This window comes from Talpa occidentalis, unplaced genomic scaffold (genome assembly GCF_014898055.3).
Source record: "Talpa occidentalis isolate TD23 unplaced genomic scaffold, MPIMG_talOcc4v2.1 talOcc4.14, whole genome shotgun sequence".
Lineage (NCBI taxonomy): Eukaryota > Metazoa > Chordata > Mammalia > Eulipotyphla > Talpidae > Talpa > Talpa occidentalis.
In genome coordinates this window covers 33,418,430-33,441,104 of record NW_023601433.1, presented here as the reverse complement: position 1 = coordinate 33,441,104, position 22,675 = coordinate 33,418,430, and the positions used below count along the sequence as shown (strand labels likewise).

The following is a 22,675-nucleotide window of genomic DNA, read 5'->3' as shown; positions in this document are numbered from 1 at the left end:
TGATTAAACATAATAAAATAGGCCATTTACAATACCATTTATAATTTAAATGAATGCTAATAAATATGCATTTTACAAGTTATCAATAGTTTTTGTGAAAAGTCATTTTTCATGATAACCAAGACATGTTTGTTTATCATCTACTTATTAAAGGACATGACTACATTTAGGTTGTTTTTTTTTAATTAATTAATTTATTTATTTATACAAGCACTGGGTACAGTCAGAAGCATGGGAGGGTGAGAGAATTCACCAGAGCCAGAGCGGGGAGCAGAACAGGCAGACTGACAAAATACACTGCTGCGGGGAGCAGCTGGTGGCGTAAGAGGTCTGTGCGCCGTGTGGGACCCTCGCTGGCAGCAGGGCATCGAACAGGTGCTGCAGGGCTGCAGGCAGCTTCACAGCCCAGCGGCGCTCAACTGCTGCGCCACCGGGAAGGCCTGTTTTTTTTTTTTTTGTTGTTTTTTTTTTAAACAGAAAAATTCTCAGCCTAGAAAGTTAGGGACAAGACCTATACAACTTGGGTGGTAAATATTGGGTATTAGTTGATTCTGTTATGATTCTGTTATACACACACATATATGTATATATACATATAAATATATATAATGCAAATTTATCTCACAGAGAAACATGTTAATATATTTTCTTTGGTATTTAGAGCCCCTTTCATACACTTTAAAGAGTGGTTTGACTCTGAAGCTGTCCTTTAGGGCAGGGGTAGTGGTACAAACTCAGCCAATGACCCTAGTGAAGGGAGAGCTAAATGGCATAGAGGCACACGACTTGACTTAGGGGAAATGTGTGTGACTTAGGGGAGCTGAGGTGCTTTAGGCTCTGTCTTCAGTGAAAAGAATAAGGGCAGTGTACTGAACCAAATGCCATGAAGAAAAATAAAAATGTAGGCATGAACTACCAAAGCCTATGAGATAGCACAATAGCAACATTAAGAGAGAAGTTTACAGCAATACACGCACATATCAGAAACAAGAAATAGTGCATATAAATAATTGAACCTGATATCTTTTAAAAATGCAGAAAAAAAGAAGAGGACAAATCCAATTGCAGGGACTAAAATTAGAGCAGAAAAAAAATGAAATATAAAGCAAAAAGCAGTTTTAAAAGATCAGTGCAACCACAAGTTTTTTTTTGAAAAAAAATCAACAAAATATACAAAATTCAGCTAGGCTCACAGAGGAAAAAAAAAAGGGAGAAGAATATAAATTGTAGAATCAGAAATGAAAGAGGATAATTTACAACAGATCTCAGAAAAAGAGAAGAATATAAGAGAATACTATGAACAGCTCCATAACCATACATTGAAAAACTTAGGAGAAACAGTCAAATTATTCAAAGAATATAACCTCTGAAGACTGCATTGATAAGAAACAGAAAACTTGAGAGGATGAATTACATGGAAGGAAATTGAAAAACTAATCAAGTCTCTCAATAAAAAAAAAAAAAAAACTCAGGACCAGAAGCTATCAATAATGAGTAAATATCAACCTTTCTCAAAATCATCCCCAAAAATGAGGAAGTGAGAATGCTACCACATGTATTTTGTGAGGACAACATTACTCTAATATCAAAAGCAATAATATCAAAAACATAACAATAAAAGAAAACCCCAGACCAATAAACCTGATGAACACAGGTGCAAAAGTTCTGATAAAATGTTAGCAAATCAAATTCAACAGTATTAAAAAGGATAATGATAAAGTAGAGTATATTCCAGGAATAAAAGTTAGTTCAATATATGCAAATTAATAAACAGAATTTACCTTATTAACAAAAGGAAAGACAAAAATTTTACGATAATAAGAGATTCAAGAAGATTGTGAAGATTCATCATCAATTTAGGAATAAAAACACTTTTTAAAATGGGAATAGAAGAAACTTAAGCATAATAAAAGCCATAACACTATTAAGTATAATCTAGTATTATACTTAATATTGAGAAACTGAAAGATTTTCTTCTTAAAACATGTTCAAGACAAGGATGTACATTCTCCCCATTACAAACCAACAAAGTATTGAAAGTCCTAGCTAGAAAAATTAGATAAGAGAAAGATTTAAAAATTGATCCAAATTGGAAAAGAAGAAATAAAATGATTACTATTTGCAGATGCCATGATAATATACATAGAAAATCTTAATGATTCCACCAGAAGACTACTAGAAATAATAAATCAGTATGGTGAAGTTGCAGGTTACAAATTCAATATACAAAATTCAGTGGCATTCTTGAATGCAAACTCTGAATTAAAAGAGAATTTAAAAATCAAGAAACCAATCCTATTTATAGTATCATCAAAAAGTTCTGCATACTTGGGAATAAACCAAATGAAATAGATGAGTGAACTACTTAATGAAATCTATCAGAAATCAGAATAGAAAGATTCTCTGTTCACCAATTGAAAAACATCATTAAAATGCCCATCTTATCCAAAACAATGTATACATTCAATGTTAGTCCTATCAAAGTTTCAATAATATTCTTCAAAATATTAGAACATACAGCATACCAAAATTTATATGACACCACAAAAACTCCAAATAGCCAAAGCAATTTTGACGAAAACAAAAGTACAAGATAGGTTTCACAACCCCAGACTTCAAAATATAATACAAGGCTATAATAACAAAACAGTATGTACTGGAATAAAAATAGACACACAAGACAAAAGAATAGAATTGGAAGCCATAAATAAACCCACATTTATATGGACAGTTAATATATGAAAAAAGGAGCCAAGATTATATAATGGAGCAAGGAATGGCAGTAGGAAAACTGAAAAGTCATATACAAAATAATGACTAGATGACTATCTCATACAATACATAAAAATAATTCAAAATGGATTAAAGACTTGAGTATAACACCTGAAATCATAATATACATGTCGCAAACATTAGTAAAACACTCAACAATATTGGTCTTAGTGATGTCTTTGGGATTCAATTCTAGGGGCCAGCGAAACAAAATAAAAAATAAATAATTGGGGATACATCAATTATACATCAATTATACATTAATTATACATCAAACCAAAATGTTTCTGCACAACACAAGTAACTACAGTATGAAATTTTCCCAAAACACTACCTTTATAATGCAAAAACACTAATTCAAACGGAGGTACATGCTCATATATTCATTTTAGCACTATTACCACGGTCAAATTTTAGAAACATCCTAAGTGCCCAATGACAGATTGAACAATCTGGGTAAAGAAGATGTGGTATATTTACTACATAATAATACTATTTGTTATTAAAAAGATTAAATCTTGTGACAGCATTAATGGAACTGAGAAAATCATACTAAGTGATATAAATCAAAAGGAGAAAGACAAATGTTGATTATTTCACTCATGTGGAATGTAGAAAAACAAAACAATGTGACAGATAAAACCAAACCAAACCAAATCCAAGAAATCTGACTATGAAATTGTGGTTGCCACAGGGAAAGAGAAGATTGGTGAATAAGGGTGGAGGGGTGTACTATGATGGACTGTGGGTGCCCTGGTAGAGGGTGAAGTACACATCTGAAGAAATGTATATCTGTATCTCTGAATCACATACACTATTGTAAACCAAAGTTACCTTACTAAAAATTAATTAATGCATTTTGGAGGAAAACTTATAAAATAAATGGCTTGATAGTTTTGTTGTTAATGTGGATATGTGTAACATTCCAGAGGCATGATTTTCATGTATTTAAATTGTATTGTAAAATGTTACCATAATATTAAAATAAATTATGTATTTTTTTCTGAGATGGGTGCATGAGCAGTAATGTTTAAAGATTACATTTCTAAAGGGGGACACTTTAGGGCCTCCCCTGGTGGCAAAGCAGTTGAACATTGGGCTGTGAGGCTGCTGCTGCCCGGCGAGGGTCCCACATGGAGCGCAGACCTCTCCTGCCATGCCCGCTACTCCCCTCAGCAGTTTATTTCGTTGGTCTGCCTGTTCTGTGCTTGTGTGAGTAAATAAATAAATCTTTTAAAAAAAACTGATTAAAAAAAATAATAAAGGAGGACTCCTTAGAGCAAGGTTGGATGTAACTCATTTCTGATAAAAGGATATTAAGACCTATTCCAAAATAGTTCCAGAAAGGTATAGTCAAATATTTGTTGCTAAATTCCCTAACAGAATAGTATGAGAGGCATGTGATTTTAAAACAGCTAAATAAAATAGACAAACCCCTAGCCAGGCTCACAAAGGAAAAACGGGAGAAAGCACAAATAAACAGGATCACAAATGAAAGAGGAGAAATCACAACGGACACAGCAGAAATCAAAAGAATAATCAGTAACTACTATGAACAGTTATATGGAAACAAGTTCAACAATCTAGAGGAGATGGACAAATTCCTACAACTCTACAATCACCCAAAGCTAGATAAAGAAGAAATAGAACACCTAAACAGACCAATTACAATTAGCAAAATTGAAATGGTAATCAAAAACCTCCCCAAAAACAAAAGCCCAGGACCTGATGGATTTACAAATGAATTCTACCAAACATTCAGAGACGAATTAGTGCCTATCCTTCACAAACACTTCCAAAAAATTGAGAAGGAAGGGACAATCCCAAACACGTTCTATGAAGCCAACATTACACTAATACCAAAACCAAACAAGGACAACACAAAAAAGGAAAACTACAGGCCAATCTCCCTAATGAACACTGATGCAAAAATCCTCAATAAAATTTTAGCTATCAGAATCCAACAATGTGTCCATAAGATAATTCACCATGACCAAGTAGGATTCATTCCAGGGACACAAGGATGGTTCAACATCCGAAAATCAATCAACGTTATCCAACACATCAACAAAAAGAAATATAAAAACCATATGATGATATCAATAGATGCTGAGAAAGCTTTTGACAAAGTGCAACACGCATTCATGATAAAAGCCCTTGAAATTCTTGGGATACAAGGAACATACCTCAACATCATAAAGGCCATCTATGACAAGCCAACAGCCAGTATCATTCTCAATGGTGAAAAGCTGAAAGCAATTCCATTAAGATCTGGAACAAGACAAGGATGTCCACTCTCACCACTGCTCTTCAATATAATACTGGAAGTCCTAGCCAGAGCAATAAGACAAGAGAAAGACATCCAAGGAATCCAAATAGGAAAAGAAGAAGTCAAACTATCACTATTTGCAGATGATATGATAATATACATAGAGAACTCCAAAATCTCCACAGAAAAACTAATTCAACTCATCAATCAGTTCAGTAAAGTGGCAGGATACAAAATCAACACGCAAAAGTCAGTAGCCTTCCTATACACAAACAATAAATCTGAAGAAGAAGAAATCAAAAAAAACATCCATTTTATTATTGAAACAAAAAAATCAAATATTTGGGAATAAATCTAACAAAAGAGGTAAAGGACCTATACAAAGAAAACTATAAAACACTGTTAAAAGAAATAGAAGAAGACACAAAGAAATGGAAAGACATCCCCTGGTCATGGATTGGAAGAATAAACATTATTAAAATGGCCATCCTACCAAAAGCAATCTACAGATTCAATGCTATTCCAATCAAAATTTCAATGTCATTCTTCAAAGAAATAGAACAATTATTGATGAAATTCATATGGAATCACAAAAAAACCCAAATAGCCAAAGCTCTCCTGAAAAAAAAAAAGGAGGGAATGGAGGCATCACACTCCCAGACTTCAAACTGTACTACAAAGCCATAATCATCAAAACTGCATGGTATTGGAACAAGAACAGACACACAGACCAATGGAATCAAATAGAAAATCCAGAAATAAACCCACAGATTTATGGTCAACTAATCTTTGACAAAGGAGCCACGAATATGCATTGGAGCAAAGAAAGTTTGTTAAATAAATGGAGCTGGGAAAACTGGGTCGCTACATGCAGAAGAATGAAGCTTGACTACTACCTCACACCATACACAAAAGCCAACTCAAAATGGATTAAAGAACTAGACATAAGACCTGAAACCATAAAATACATAGAAGGAAATATAGGCGAAACACTACATGATATGCACATCAAAGGCATCTTTACAGACACATCACCCAAAGCAGTGATAGTGAAGGCAAAGATTAACAGCTGGGACTACATCAAATTAAAGAGCTTCTGTACAGCAAAAGAGACAATAACAAAACAAAGAGAAACCCCACTGACTGGGAGAACATTTTTGCACACAACACTAATGATAAAGGACTGATCACAAAAATCTACAAAGAGCTGATGAGACTCAACAAAATCAAAGAAAATAATCCAGTCAAAAAATAGGCAGAAGGGCTAAAATGAAACTTCTCTGAAGAGGAAATCCAAATGTCCAACAGGCATATGAAAAAATGTTGAACATCACTTGTAATCAGGGAAATGCAGATCAAAACTACAATGAGATACCATCTTACACCAGTGAATATGGAACATATTAAAAAAACTAGCAGCAACAAATGTTGGCGAGGGTGTGGAGAAAAACGAACTCTCCTGCACTGCTGCTGGGAGTGCAAACTGGTCCAACCACTATGGAGAGCTGTGTGGAGATTTCTGGACCTACTAAACATAGAGCTTCCATATGATCCAGCAATTCCACTCTTAGGTATTTACCAAAGGACACAGAAACATCAATTCCTAAGAGCACCTGCACCCCTATGTTTATAGCAGCACTGTTTATAATAGCTAAGCTTTGGAAACAACCAGAATGCCCAAAAATAGATGACTGGATCAAGAAGATGTGGTACATATATACCATGGAATATTACTCAGCTTTCAAAAAAGATAAACACATGCAAATTGCAGCAACATGGATGGAGCTGTAAGGGATCACGCTCAGCAAAATAAGCCAGAAAGAAAAAGAAAAATACAGGATGGTCTCACTCATAGCAGGAATCTAGAAAACTTAAATAAGGGACCAGGAAAAAGAATAACTATAAGTAAAAATCCAATCAACAACAACTATGAACCAGAGACACTCTATGGGGGGTAGGGGGCAGGGAGGGGAGGGATTGGGGTCAAAATAAGGGGCCTGCAATTGTATGGGAATATAAAAATAAAATTAAAAAAATACGGCAACAACGCTTAGTATTTTTACAGTACTGTTAATTGTTTATTATGCTAATAATATGCATTACCTTATTAGGAAGGGTCTCATTCCATAGATAATAAAAAAAATAAAAATCAGAAAATATGTATTTTCTAATAATTTCTAAATTTTAAATTTTTTTTTATTTATTTTTTATAGAGGCATGTTTATTTATTTATTTGTTTGTTTGTTTGTTTTGTTTACACATGCACTGGGTACAGTCAGAAGCGCGGGAGGGTGAGAGAATTCACCAGAGCCAGAGCGGGGAGCAGAGCAGGCAGAAGGACCGAAGTACACTGCTGAGGGGAGCAGCGGGCCGCAGGAGAGGTCTGCGTGCCATGTGGGACGCTCCTCTGGTGGCCGGGGAGCAGCCGGGGATCGAACAGGCGGCGCAGAGGCCGCGGGTAGGTTCGCAACCCAGCGCTCAACCGCTGTGCCACCGGGGAGGCCCTTTTCTAATAATTTCTCCACCAAGATTTCCTTTCTCTTGCAATTTATGTTTAGTGACTGTTGAGTCATAAATTTCTAAAAAATAATATTCCCTAAGTTACTATTCATTGACTTTTTATTTCTACAAATGCATCCCAAATGGTAAAATATTTAAATAAATAGTATTTTTAAAGTACTTTGTTAACCTTAAATTTAAAATGCCCTCAAAGAATTATTTTGAGAATTCTGTTTTTAAAGGAAATAGTTATCTGCCTTTATTAGTATGAAATAGAATATAATTTCAATATGTTTTTAAAAATAAAAAAAAAGATAACTTAAATATATGTTAATACTTTTTTTATTGAGAATAGAAACGGTGGATTTACTGACATAACCTGCAAGGGAGCAGGGGATGAGATGGGAGATGTCATCTGGACTTAAGTATATTTTAATTCAATATAGATATAATTAAAAACTACATTTGTCTTTTGGGGTAAATGTCAGAAGCAAGAACTGACACAACATACCTCCCAGAAATTACCTAAAATTTCTTCTGTGAAGACATGTAACAAAAAGATAAGAAAGCAGGGGCCTCCCTGGTGGCACAAGGGGTTAAGTTTCAGCACTATGAAGCTATGATGCTCTCAGCAGCCAGTGCAGCATGAGTTCAATCCACAGCCATGGAGCTAACCCATATGGTGCAGCAGACCTCTCCTGTCTTGCCCACTGCTCCCCTCAGCAGTGTATTTCTGTCAGACTGACTGTTCTCCCCACTCTGTCTCTGGTGAATCCTCTAACTGCCACCCCCCCACCCCCGACCTCTGGCCTATACCCCAGCTCTTGTATGCATAAATAAATATGTATTTAAAAAAAGAAAAAGAAAGCAAAGTTAAAATAGAGTGAATCATTGGAATACAGTGGAAGTTGTTGACTGGTATAACAGACCACTCACTTGGAAGATTGTTTTTCTCTCTGTAACCAATAGAATTTAGCAAAATGAAAGGAAGATAGTGATATCAGACTTATAATTTCTTTTATCAATAAATTAAGGTCTAGTTGTAGAAATGGGCAAAAGTTTGACTAACCACATTAATGATTCCCAAAGGTAATATATGAAGACTGGATATATTGATATCTTGGGAGGACAAAGGCTTTCCCTACAACTGAAGTTACTTGGGTTTAAACACTGAGCCAGAAGAAACAGCTTGATGTCTCACCTGAAGTTTTACGCTTGAGTTATATTTCATAAAGCAGTTCAAGATTCTCAGAGAATTGAGGAGTGGTCATAACAGTCAAGGGGACATTTTGGGGGAAGAACAATGTAATATCCAACATCTGCAAAAGAAATCGCAAGATCATCATCATTATCCTCCAGTTCTATTTTCCCAGTATAGTGAGTGATCTCACTTCAAAAGGAGTGAGCAAGGGCCTCCCTGGTGGCACAGGCGGTTGAGGGCCTCACTGTGAAGCTGTCCGCAGCCTCTGCAGTGCGGGTTGAATCCCGGCTGGCCAGCAAGGGTCTCACATGGCGCAGCAGACCTCTCTTATCTTGCCCGCTGCTCCCCTCAGCAGTGTATTTCGTCAGTCTGCCTGTTCTATTCCCTGCCCTGTCTCTGGTGAATCCTCTCACCCTCCTGCACATCTGGCCTGTATCCCGGTTCTTGTATAAATAAATTAATCTAAAGAAACAAGAACAAAAGGAGTGAGCAAGTCTCAAAGGAAACCTGAAATAATAAGGGTAAACACAATGGACAATTTCCCTCCTTTTTTGAGGATCTGGGCTATCATGTATAGTTTCAGTAAATATAGATTTTTTTTTAAAGTTTTTTTTTTAAGATTTATTTATTTATTTATACAAGCACTGGGTACATTCAGAATCGCGGGAGGGTGAGAGAATTCACCAGAGCCAGAGCGGGGAACAGAACAGGCAGACTGACAAAATGCACTGCTGAGGGGAGCAATGGGTGGCAGGAGAGGTCTGCACGCCATAAATTTATATTTTTAAAGCATTGTGCAAAGACAATACCTTTCTCTTCCTGTCCTCCAAAATTTTATTTTAGTGATAAAAATAGTTTTCGAATGGATTGTAAGTACTATAACAAAGCACACAATAAATTCCAGTCACTATCAAATATTATGAAGTCAGGAAGGAATGAAGATATTTTACTTTTTTCATTGCTTATGGAAGAAAGTGTTAGACAGTGTAATTAAATTTCTGTAATTAAATTTCAAGAAATGTATATGTTAGTATTTAAACACAGAAGGATGTTCAATGATGGAATAATAACACAATTTGCTATTTCTAAATTATTTGCTATTTCTAAATTATTAAGTGGGAGCTAATGAAAATTTACTCCAATTCCTCAACCTGCTAAATATGGAGCTTCCATATGATCCAGCAATTCCACTCCTAAGTATTTACCCAAAAGACACAGAAACATTAATTTAAAAGGGCACCTGCACCCCTATGTTTATAGCAGCAGTATTTACAATAGCTACTCTATGGAAACAACACAAATGCCCAAAAATAGATGATTGGATCAAAAAGATGTGGTACATATACACAATGGAATATTACTCAGCAATCAAAAAAGATAAATTCATGCAATTTGCAGCAACATGGATGGAGCTAGACGGGATCATGCTCAGGGAAATAAGCAAGAAAGAAAAAGAAAAATACCAGATGCTCTCACTCATAACAGAAATTTGGAAAACCTAAATAAGGGACCAGGAAAAAGACTAATTATAATAAAGTAAGAATCAAAATCAATAAGCAACTATAAACCAGAGACATACTACTGGGGGGTGGGAGGGAGGAGGGAGGAGGATCAAAGCAAGGTGGGGGCAGGAATTGTATGGGGAATACAACCAAGGTGAAAATGCATACATTGTGCAAAAGTGAAAAATGATGTAAAAAATAAATGAAATTTGGGCCACCTCTGGTGGTGCAGCAGTTGAGCGCTGGGCTGTGAAGCTGCCCGCAGCCTCTGCGGCGCCGGTTCGATCCCAGGCTGCTCCCCGGCCACCGGAGGAGGGTCCCACATGGCGCGCAGACCTCTCCTGCCGCCCGCTGCTCCCCTCAGCAGTGTACTTCGGTCCTTCTGCCTGCTCTGCTCCCCGCTCTGGCTCTGGTGAATTCTCTCACCCTCCCGCGCTTCTGACTATACCCAGTGCATGTATAAATAAATAAATAAAATTAAAAAAAAAATAAATGAAAGTTTAAAAATAATTAAAAAAGAAAATTTACTCCATGTATGTAACAAAAGTTAGTAAACACAAGAAATGCAGATAGGTAGAGTGCAAGATTAAGCAAAGGAATATCAAACAAACATGCTACAAGAATTAATGTGATGGTGAAATTAGTTTATAAAATGTACAAGTGTCTTTAGATCAGTCTATAAATAAAATCTAGCAATATTTGTTTGCAAGAAATATAATAACCAAACTATTTAGCTAAAATAAATATGAGTCAAAGATACACCATGCAAATACAATTAGAAAATTAAATGAATGGTTGCAATATAGATTAAATGAAAAATAATATGAAGTCAAAATTATTAAAAAGTGAAATTATTAAAGCCAAATTAGTGAAAGGGACTATCCACATAAATATTTATATTATAATGTATAATATAAAAACTGTCAGAAACACAAGAAAACAGTTACAGAAAAAATAAAACTGGGGGACTTTAAACACGTCTTTTAAACAGAATGACAAAAGTTCAAGTCTGACCTGAAAGTGAGGATATATTTATGTTGCTTGGAAGTAATAGTGAGTACAAATGTGGTAGTGTCAGACAAAATTCAAACTGTGCCTGTCACACAAAATTTCAGTATCAATTTCAGAAATATAGGCAAACTGAAACCTTCACTGAATCATTATTTGTAATGCTCTACAAACAAAGAAAAGAAAGGTGGAAAACAATAAAATTCTATATTTAATAAAATGGACATAGTTAAATAACACATGATATATTCATAGAAAAAATACTAGAGTAGTTAAAAAAAGCAAGTCATATCCTTAGAAAACAGCCTAGGTAAACCCAAAAATGTTGTGATGGATTATAAAAACAAGTTTCATTAACATATAGATCATCTATACATGCCTATATATTTTATATTTATTTATTTATTTTTAAGATTTTTATTTATTTTTATACAAGAACCAGGGTATATAGGCCAGATGTGTGGGAGGGTGAGAGGATTCACTGGAGACAGAGCAGGGAACAGAACAGGCAGACTGAAGAAATACACTGCTGATTTCATCGGTCTGCCTGTTCTGTTCCCCGCTCTGGTGCTGGTGAATTCTCTCACCCTCCCGCGCTTCTGACTGTACCCAATGCTTGTATAAATAAATCTTAAAAAAAATAAATAAAAATACACTGCTGAGGGGAGCAGCAGGTGAGGCAGGAGAGGTCTGCTTCGCCATGTGGGATTCTCACCAGCTGGCGGGGATCAAACCCACGCTGCATGAAGCTGCAGACTGCTTCACAGTGTGGCACTCAACCACCTGTGCCACCAGCGAGGCCATGCCTATATATTTAAATATAAACCCAAATGAATGTTTGCTCAATAATGTCTGTCTGAACCTTAAATCAATCTCCTTCCTAAACCTACCAGTAGAAAAATTAGCAAAATGTTGAATAATTTATTAAAAAAAACATTCAAATGGCCAATAAATATTTGTGTCTTTATAAACAAATATCAACTATGTGCCAAATATTATTCTAGGCATTGGGGAATACATGGGTAAAAAAGCAGGTAAATATCCCTGTATTCATATGCTTGACAAATCATAACTACATAAATGGTATCTTATAAGGTAAAAAGTTATATGAAAGAAGACAATGAGAAAAGGAATAGGGGCCTCCCCAGTGGTGCAAGGGGTTAAGACGCAACCTATGAAGCTATCCTCAGCCTGTACAGCACGAGTTCAATCCCTTGCCAGGGAGCTGTCCACATGGTGCAGCAGACCTCTCCTGACTTGCCTGCTGCTCCCCTCAGCAGTGTACTTTGGTGAATCTGCCTGTTCTGTTCCCCACGCTGTCTCTAGTGAATCCTCTCACCCCCCACTGTCTGGCCTGTACCCCAGTTCTTGTATGCATAAATAATTAAAAAAATAAAATAAAACAAAATGAAAAATGAAAAAAAAAAAATAGAAAAGGACAGGGAAGGATGTGCAGTAGATGTCCACTTCAATTGTCAAGCTCTGAGTGAAAAGCCAGAGTTTTCCAGAAAGACACAAAAGAGCAAATGATTAAATGGGGGTGCGGGAGGATGATGAATGGCTCAGGTGCAGTCTGAGAGCTGTACAAAAGGGAATGCGAACTGTATGAAACGGGATTAGAGCATAATGTAAAGGGAAGAAAGATATTTGGGTTTTACCTGCAGTAAGATGAGATAGATGGAAAACAGTTAAAGAAATGGAGAGTTTTAACACAGTGGCAATCCAATTTAAATTTTAGCAAAAATAGTTCTATTTACTTTGCTGACAGCAGTACCTCCAGAATTGAAGAGGGTATTGAGATATACTCATATTTGAACTTTATGTAATCCTGTTATAATGATCAAAAGGTTTGAAATGTGTATTTCCTCTGACTCAGTAAAAACACTTTTAGAAAATAAGCAATTTCAAAAAAATAAAGATACACACACACACATATATATACACATTTGTAGAAATATTAGCATATAATCTCAGAATAATGCATATCATCCATGCTTCAACAATGCAGGGTTATTTAAATAAATTACAGTACATCTCAATATGAAAGTATCATGGAATATTATTTATTACAAACAACATTTGTTCATATGAAAACAACTACAGCACTCCATTAAAAATGTTTAAATATAGCTTAAGAACATAAATTCATGAACAGGCACATATACTTCCTAACCATGTAGAAGTGGTAGCCGAGGCAGTGTGGAACGCCAAAAGCCATTGTGGGAGGGCTTGGTGATCAGTAGGCACGTGTGTGCCACTGCACACACAGCGCTGCTTTTGAACTAGATGAAAAATATTCCTAGAGTGTGAGTTCCAGGATATGAATATTGTTTTTCCCACTGGGAGACCCAAAATTCATGGATAATGAATACCCCATCCCCCAGAAGAAAGGAACAACAGGGAGGTGCAGGGGAAGTAGACAACCTAAGCGCAGAACACAGCTTATTGTGGAATAAAACAAGAAGTAGAGGTGACAGATGTCACTCCTCAAACCAAAAGCGAGTGGTAAAGCCCTAGACTAACCACCTTCTTCCACTTGGCACCAAGGTAAGATCAGAAGAGGACAAAGATAAATCCCCAGTACTCCAACCACATATTCGTACATAAATAGCAAGAAATAAGGAAATATGCATGTCTAGGAAGGAAGGAACATCTCAACACAAAATGAAAAAGCAATATGAGAGGGACAGATGTTGCAGGACAAGTATAAAGGAGACAGAAATAGAGAACCTAACTGAGAAATGACTTCCTAACAATATTAAAAATGTTAAACGAGATACTGGGAAGCCAATCAAAGGCAGACACAAGATCTGTGAAGAGAGCTCTTCACTAAAGCGATCGAATATCTAAAAAGATCACAAAAAGAGATTCTAAATGAAATGTAGTCAAACTTAGATGGTGCTTTGAATAGAATGAAAAGGGCAGAAGAAAAGAATTTCAGCTGAAGAAGACTCAAACAAATTTCACATCTAGGAGAGAAAGTGTCAAAACAGAAAGATAATGAGCAAACTCTACAAGAAAGATAGCATTGAATTAGAAGAGGGAACTTATGAATGATTGAACTACCAGAAGGGGAAGAAAAAGAAATAGGACTAAGAAACCTTTTTCAAAAAGTAATAATGATAAATGGGAACATTCCAAAGCTACAGAATGATGTAAATACAGAAGTCCAGCAAGCAGAGAAATCACCTAAATTTTTAGATACAAAAAGACATACACACAGGACACATCATTGGCAAATGATCAAAAATAAAAAAATAAAGAAAACATTAGGGCTTTCAAATTAGGAATTTCCCAGATTTCAGTACAGATACTCTCCAAGCAAGAAGAGAGTGGAAGAAAATGTTCACAATCCCAAAACACAAGAACTGTCAGTCAAAAATTCTCTAACATGCAAAGTCATCAGTTAGGTATGAAGGAGCAGTAAGGGCTTTTTACAGACAAACAGAAGCTAATGGAGTTTGCCACCATCAACCTGCTATTTAGGCAATTCAGGAAATAAAGCAAGTCCCATGTTGAATATCATAAATGAAAATTCACTAAAAATGGATTTAAGACTTGGGCATTGAACTAAAACCATAAACCACTTCAAAGAAAATAAAAGGGGACATACATTAAGACATCTGCCACAAAGATGCAGTTAGGAATACAACCCCAGCAGCAAAGGAAACAAAAGAAAAAAATAAAAGTGAGATTATATCAAACTTAAAAGTTTTTGTAACTCAGAAGAAACCATCATAAAAACAAAAAAAGCAACCTACAAAATGGGAAAAAAAAACTATTTGCATACCATGCTTCTGACAAGGAACAAAAGATCCAATTAAAAAATGGGCAAAGAACCTCAATAGACACTTCTCTGAGAACTTTCAGATGACCTATAGACATATAGGTCACTATATATGACATATAACATCACTTATTATAAGAGAAATGCGAATCAAAACCACACTGAGTTACCACCTCAGCCCTGTTAGAATGGCCCATATAAAAAAGTACCAAATTAGTACATTGGTGAGGTTTCCGTGGGAAAAAAACAAAACAAAACTCTCATCTGCTGTTGGTGGGAATGCAAGCCTGCACAGCCCCTGTGGAAAACAGTATGGAGATTTCTCCAGAAAATAAAAATGGAAATTCCACATAACCTACCCATACCATTATTAGGTATATATGCAAATAACATGAAAAACTTAACATGAAATTCCTATTACGAAGAGATCTATCTATACCTAGTATATAGCCGCACTATTTACAATTGCCAAATCATGGAACCAAACCAAGTGCTCTTCCACAGATGAATGGATAGATAATGTTAGGGGCATATATTCAATTGTATATTACACAGATGTGAAGAAAGATAAATAGTGACATTTGAGACAAAAAGGATGGACCTTGAGATGTTTATGTTGAGTGAAATCATTCAAAAAGTGAAAGATTTCAAACGGTTTCACTCATTTGTGGATTCTAAATACCCCCCCCCCAAAAAAAAACAATTATAGGTGAATACTATATGAAATAAAAAGTTAAACTTAGCAAGAAGACGATAAGGTTACTAGAGGGAATAGGGGGAAAGGGTGGAGGGGTTGGGAAGTGACAGATGGGGTATGGGAACCCGTCATTTGACGAAGTGGGGAAAAAAGAAAAAAATATTCTGAAAATGAAAAAAAAAATTCTGTAAAAATAAAGACTTTAGGCCCACAATAGGTGAGACAATTCTCTGAAGAAAAAAAAAATGAAAAAGAAAAAGAACTTCTTTATTAATGGATACATTACTTCTTAGTGAAGTAACCTAAAAAAAATGAACTCATCTTGCTCTTGTTTTTATTCATTAGTTTACTTAGTAATGTTAGAAATATGTTTCCCAAAAGGGTCCTAATTTTGAAAAGGACAAATATTAGGTGACATAATCAATAAAGTAGTAGCAGCTGATGCAGGAGGAGATATGCAAGAAGACTGCTAGATGTAGCACTTAGCTGGGGCTTGAAATTTGATTAAAGGTCATTCTATAGGAAGAATGAAATGATTTAATTAGATATTTTAGAAGAATCAACCTTCATTTTGCAAAGAGACAGCCTCAGAGGTATTGCATATACTCTACAATCTCTTATTCCATCTGCTAAGAACATTAGAGAGATTTTGTTAAAAGTAACAGTGACCTCTACAGTATGAATTTTTAAAGAGTGAATGTAAATTATGACTAAATATAAAATTAACACATCACAGCACTTTTATTTTTGAAGTTTAACTTTTACTATTTTTTAACTCAGTAATTTGAAAAGTTACTATTCAAATTACTGATATTATTAGAAAAATATTATTACCTTTGTGCATTATAAAAAGATGTGTTCTAAGAGCATATGCTGGGTTCTTAGTGTTTATAGCAATATTAACATCATTCCATGGTTTGCTTTCTCCTTTGTCACAATGTTCATACAGGAAATTTTTGAGGGCAAAAATTGTTTTCTGTGATCTGAGGTTTTATAAGATAGTGCCTCACAAATATCAGCAGGAATTCATTAACAAAAACAAGGGTAGTATGGCTTACTGAAAAGGTGTTCTTGTAAGGCAGCCTTCAGAGCTAGTCTTACTAAAAAGATCTTTGACAGTGTTTAGCCAAAGGATTGACTCAGTATCTAGAATCTGTGATTGTTCTTGAATTCATGAGACTCAAATATGATATATATATGAGAAAATGACAAAAATCGTCTAGAAATTGTGAGTGTACCAAAAAGTTTTGAATGTCTTAATGTTGCATTGACCATGGCTAATATTTCTGAAATAAATGAAGAAGTGTGAGTACATGATGACAGTGTTCCTGTGACCATGCACACTCACCTTGTCACCCCTGCTGCTCATGTGGACTGTCTGTGGTAGCTGGGAGACCAAGATTCAGGAACATATAGTGGAAGGTAGTCATACTGCAGTTAGGTAAGATATTATAGTCTCCTCATTCCTGATGACAAAACAATTGATTAATAATTGACAAAGGAGTGAAATAAAGCAAAGAAGTGAAATAAACCAAGAAGTCTTCAGTTTACATTACAAGAGTCTTTTACTTGATAAAACACAAAATAATTAAGTATGCCAATGATTCCCATTCCATGCAATGACATTATTTGTCTATCTAGAGTTTTGTTTTTGTTTTTGTTTTTAATTTTTTTTTTTGTTTTTATACAAGAACTGGGGTATAGGCCAGAGGGGCGGGAGGGTGAGAGGATTCACCAGAGACAGAGCAGGGAGCAGAACAGGCAGACAACAGAAATACACTGCTGAGGGCAGCGGGCACGACAGGAGATGTCTGCCACATCATGTGGGACTCTTGCCAGCCGGCGGGGATTGAACCCGCACTGCAGAGGCTTCAGACAGCTCCACAGTGCGGCGCTCAACCTGCTGCGCCACCTGGGAGGCCCCTATCTAGAATTTTAGTTCATTTTGTGTCTTTTATTTTTTTTTTAAAGATTTATTTATTTTTATACAAGAACCGGGGTAAAGGCCAGATGCACGGGAGGGTGAGAGGATTCACCGGAGACAGATCAGGGAACAGAACAGGCAGACTGAAGAAATACACTGCTGAGGGGAGCAGCGGGCGAGACAGGAGAGGTCTGTAGCTCCATGTGGGATCCTCCCTGGCTGGCCGTGATTGAACTCGCACTGCAGAGGCTGCAGACAGCTTCACAGTGCGGCGCTCAACCTGCTGCGCCACCAGGGAGGCCCCGCTTTGTTTCTTAAAAGGAGAGATTTTGCCTTATTTTTGAGGGAGCTAATAGTATGACAAATATTTCTTAAAAAAAAAAAAAAAGACTACAAACTTTTTAAACATGTGCGTTACCTTTTAACACCATAAATATCACGATTCAATTTCATCAATAAATTACTTATTTTTGTCCGAAAAAAGATAAAAATAGAAATTATAATTTGGGAAAGAAGTGGCACAGATTAGTATGTCCTGATTTATAATGATATATACATCATCATCATATATATAGTGCCTTGGTGTAAATAACCAGGTTGGAAACGATTGATTTTTTTTTTTCCCTTTCAGCTGTTTACCTCTGTAAGAGAACAATGCAAAATAAAGCAAGGCTGGAATTAGCAGACTATGAAGCTGTAAGTATGAAGGACTTTCTGGCAATGAAAGTTACACAATGAACAAGAATAAGTCCTGTGGGCCTCCCCGGTGGCGCAGCGGTTGAGCGCTGGGTTACGAAGCTGCACTCAGCCTCTGCAGCACTGGTTCGATCCCCGGCTGCTCCCCGGCCACCGGAGGAGGGTCCCACATGGCGTGCAGACCTCTCCTGCCGCCCGCTGCTCCCCTCAGCAGTGTACTTCAGTCCTTCTGCCTGCTCTGCTCCCCGCTCTGGCTCTGGTGAATTCTCTCACCCTCCCGATCTTCTGACTGTACCCAGTGCATGTATAAACAAAACAAACGAACAAATAAAATAAATAAATAAATAAAGCATGCCTCTAAAAAAAAAAAAAAAAAGAATAAGTCCTGTGATCATTTCTGGCACTCTTAACTTCAACACTCATGGATTTTAAGTATCAGATTTCCAGGGAACAGGCAATATAATGACTGAATAAATCCCTGACTTCCTCTCATCATTCACAATGAAGATATTGAGATTCTAATTATACAACCTCAGAGTATAAAGGAAGAAGCATCTTATTTGCTAAAATTGACTTAAGTGGGAAAAAAATTAGATGTATACTGTAAATAGTGAATATACTCAAAAAAGCAATTACAGTGGGAAAATCGTTTTTATGAAAACTTGAGCTTGGTCATCAGAACAGACAAAATTAATTTGATGTAATTTGCTCAGACAGTTGCTTTGCTGTAATTTACTGAATATGAAACACTGTCTAGAAATTGTAGTAGGCTGCCAAAAGTTTACATGATTATCAGGAACTGGAAAGACTGAATCAATAGTAGAAAATTATTTACTTTTATATTCCTGCATAAATTGAGCACAGAAAAATCCAAGGATTATTTCTGAACACTTGTTTTTTATGCAAGGTAGCCTTAGAGTTTTGGATTTTTAGTTGTATTTTCTAAAGTATTCGTAGATTTTAAAATCTACTAATGTAGATGTGTTTGGTTTTCCTGTTCTTCTATGACTGTTAATATGAGGATTAGTTGCATTCAGTGAGCATGACATCATGATTCGGAACCAGAGAACAAATAGTACTTTAAAATACTATCCTTTTTTTTTTTGTTTGTTTGTTTTTTAACAAACATGTGTAGTGGATAAACCTAGAAGGGAATGGTGAAAATGAACACCAATGTTATATTTTTCAGGAGAGCCTGGCCAGGCTTCAGAGAGCATTTGCCCGGAAATGGGAGTTCATTTTTATGCAAGCAGAAGCACAAGCAAAGTGAGTCCTTGTGAGTCTTTTGGAGGATTGTCCAATTGTGGCTTTTTTTTTCCAGAGACAATACAATTAACACTACTTTTTATTTATTATCACTATGTTGACAGAGTGGATAAAAAAAGAGACAAAATTGAAAGGAAGATCCTTGATAGCCAAGAGAGAGCATTCTGGGATGTACATAGACCTGTGGTAAGCAATGTTGTCTCAAATTCATAATCTCAAGCCTTTGAAAAGTGTGGGATGCCCTAAGAAAGAGAAGGAAGAATGTAGTAATCCCATTTCTTTCCCCCAAATAGTGGTAATTTAATTAAGAAAAAAGGGCTGCTTTTGTGTAGGAATAACCACAGTTCAACAGTGTTATATATAGTTTATAAAACTGCATTTTTTCTACAAATGCATTATTTATTCATTACTTATTGAGGGGTTTGATACTTTTTCCCTAAGTTTTTGTTATGTTTTTATTTTATATTATTTTTAGTATTTCCTAAGTATTTTAGTTTGATTTGTGTGGTGTGGAAATAGAATACAACTCATAATGTCTAAAGGGCTGATTAATTCCAATTGTGACAGTATTTCTCCTTATTAGATTGAATTAAGGTGCTTAACCTACAATCTGTATATAAATTATGGGTCTATAAGTAACCTTAACATTTGATGGGTCTTTTTTTTAAGACAATGTTGATTTAACTCACAGTATTTGTCTTAGGGGTATAGGTTTACACCTCTATAAATGTATGTGATTTCATCACACCCACCACTAAAGCCCCAATAATTCTCCATTGGGCCCCCCTCTCCTTTTTGCTCCCACCTCACCACATCCCCCTCTTGTAGCTTTAGTCATAGTTTAATGTGCTCTTCCCCTTCCTGTTTACACCCTTCCCTCTCTACCTGCCCCTCCCCATACCCTCTTAGATGCCTCATATCTATGGCCAGCTTTCAAGGTTTGTCTTTGTCTGACCTTTTTTTAATATATATATATTCCACATATAAGCGAAACCATCCAATATTTATCTCTCTCCTTCAGATTTATTTTGTTTATTATAATCCTTTCCAGATCCATTCATGTTGCCTCAAATGGAATGATTTTATCTTTTTTGATTGCTGAGTATTTTTCCATAGTATATATATACCATATATTTTTGGTCTGTTTATCTGTTTTTGGGAATTTAGATTGTTTCCATATCTTGGCTATTGTAAGTAGTGCTGCAGTAACAGAGGAATGTAGGTTTTCTTTCAAATTAGTGTTATGTGTACTTTGTAGTTGATACCTTTTTATACTTGAAAGAAAAAAATAATGCAACAAAGCAGTTTTGCATGGCTACCTAATTTTTCCTGAATTTATAATAAAAGTCAAAATGGTGTTCCTCCCTTATTTTCCACCCTGTTTTACAAACTAATTCATCAATTGATTTTGCTGTCAACTTTGATGGGCCAGTATTTTAGGAGGTTCAAATTCAAATCTGTTTATACTTTTATTGATGTATCTGGCCATTGTACCTACATTCAAAATCTTAGTTGATTTTCTTTCATTATAATGCGAAGCCATATGTCTAAGAGTAACAAATGAATGTTCTTGATTTATATCAGAAAACTTTGTGTAAAGAATTTAAAAATGATGTTAAGCATTTATGAGCATATATTTTTACTTTATGTTATGTCTTAATCTCCTATATGCCTCTTTAAATACAATCATTAGCAAATATTTACATAAATGTTAGAATAAATAGGAAGTTTACGTCATGAGACATCATGTTTGATGAGACTACATTAAAATGTATTAACTAATACATGTATTTCAAGTAACTGAGGCTAAGTCAAAATAGAAAGATTCCAAATGTTTCAATTTTAGGTAATAATGCAATTGTTATTCTACATATTAAAGATTCTGTACTGAATATTTTTCTCTTTTGAATTCTTGAAATAATAGTATTTAGGTACATGGGGTATATGTACACAATGGAATACTATTCAGAGGTAAAAAAGGATAAACTCTTAACTGGCTTTCTTACTCAAAGTTCACCATGAGTTTTATTACTTATGGTGAAGGAGGATTATAAAGTCAAAGGAATAGGTATTGCAAGGATATGAAGTACAATTTTTTCCATGTTTGTTTATTTTAAGCAACATCCAGACATCAGAAAATACATTAGATTCCCATGTTCATCTGTTTTGTGTCCCTCAACATCTGGTGTCCCTTGATAGTGTCATTCAGGATTTTTTTTTAAAAGATTTACTTATTTATGCATATAAGAGCTGGGGTACAGGCCAGAGGTGTGGAGGGTGAGAGGATTCACCAGAGACAGAGTGGGAAACAGAACAGGCAGATTGACCGAAGTACACTGCTGAGGGGAGCAGCAGGCAAGTCCGGTCTGCTATGCCATATGGGTAGCTCCCTGGCTGTGGGAGATGGCACTCATGCTGCAGAGGCTGTGGACAGCTTCACAGGTTGGGTCTTAACCCCTTGCTCCACCAGGGAGGCCCTCATTCAGGATTTTGATGGCCCAAATCCTCCAGTCTACCAGAGGACTCACTTTATTCAGGTTCTCTTGGATTACCCACATGCATTCTATAGCATATGCTAATGTTCTTGCTCATGTAAATCAATGCCACTTCAATGCACTCCCTTACTCTATTGGCTAAGAATTGATCAGCCAATACCCTGCCTTCTGTGTGCCCTGTTGGAGTCAGAAACTATCCCAGTTGTTTCATGCTCTGTCTGGTTTGAATTAGATGCTGATTCTCTGTGTCTTCCCACAAATGAAGAACATATGAGTATTCCCCAAGAGGTGTCCTGCTGCACTTTTAACTAGGGTTCTGTTTAGTTTGCATGTGGAGAATGAAATCATTGGCTTAATATCTTTAATTTAACATATATATATATATATATATAATTATGCAGGTCTTTATATAACTTGAACATGTTATTTAACACTTGGGCATTGCTTATTTGCTTATTTTCTAGAAGAAAATAAACAAAGCTTCGATTTGTATGTGAGAATGGCATTCACCTAACTGAATGTTACTCTTAACTATTTATTTTTCTTACAATACAACTTC

At 35.8% G+C, this 22,675-nt stretch overlaps 1 protein-coding gene across 7 annotated transcripts in view; it reads left to right on the top strand.

Moving 5' to 3' along the window:
- Positions 1 to 22,675, top strand: part of RGS7 (regulator of G protein signaling 7) — a 502,597-nt gene that overhangs the window by 396,982 nt on the left and 82,940 nt on the right. For all 7 annotated transcript variants that reach the window (XM_054694910.1, XM_054694912.1, XM_054694913.1 and 4 more), the window contains 3 exons: positions 18,291 to 18,355; positions 19,545 to 19,621; positions 19,726 to 19,807. In XM_054694910.1, coding sequence (XP_054550885.1) covers positions 18,291 to 18,355; positions 19,545 to 19,621; positions 19,726 to 19,807 — 224 coding nt within the window. The remainder of the gene's footprint in view (positions 1 to 18,290; positions 18,356 to 19,544; positions 19,622 to 19,725; positions 19,808 to 22,675) is intronic.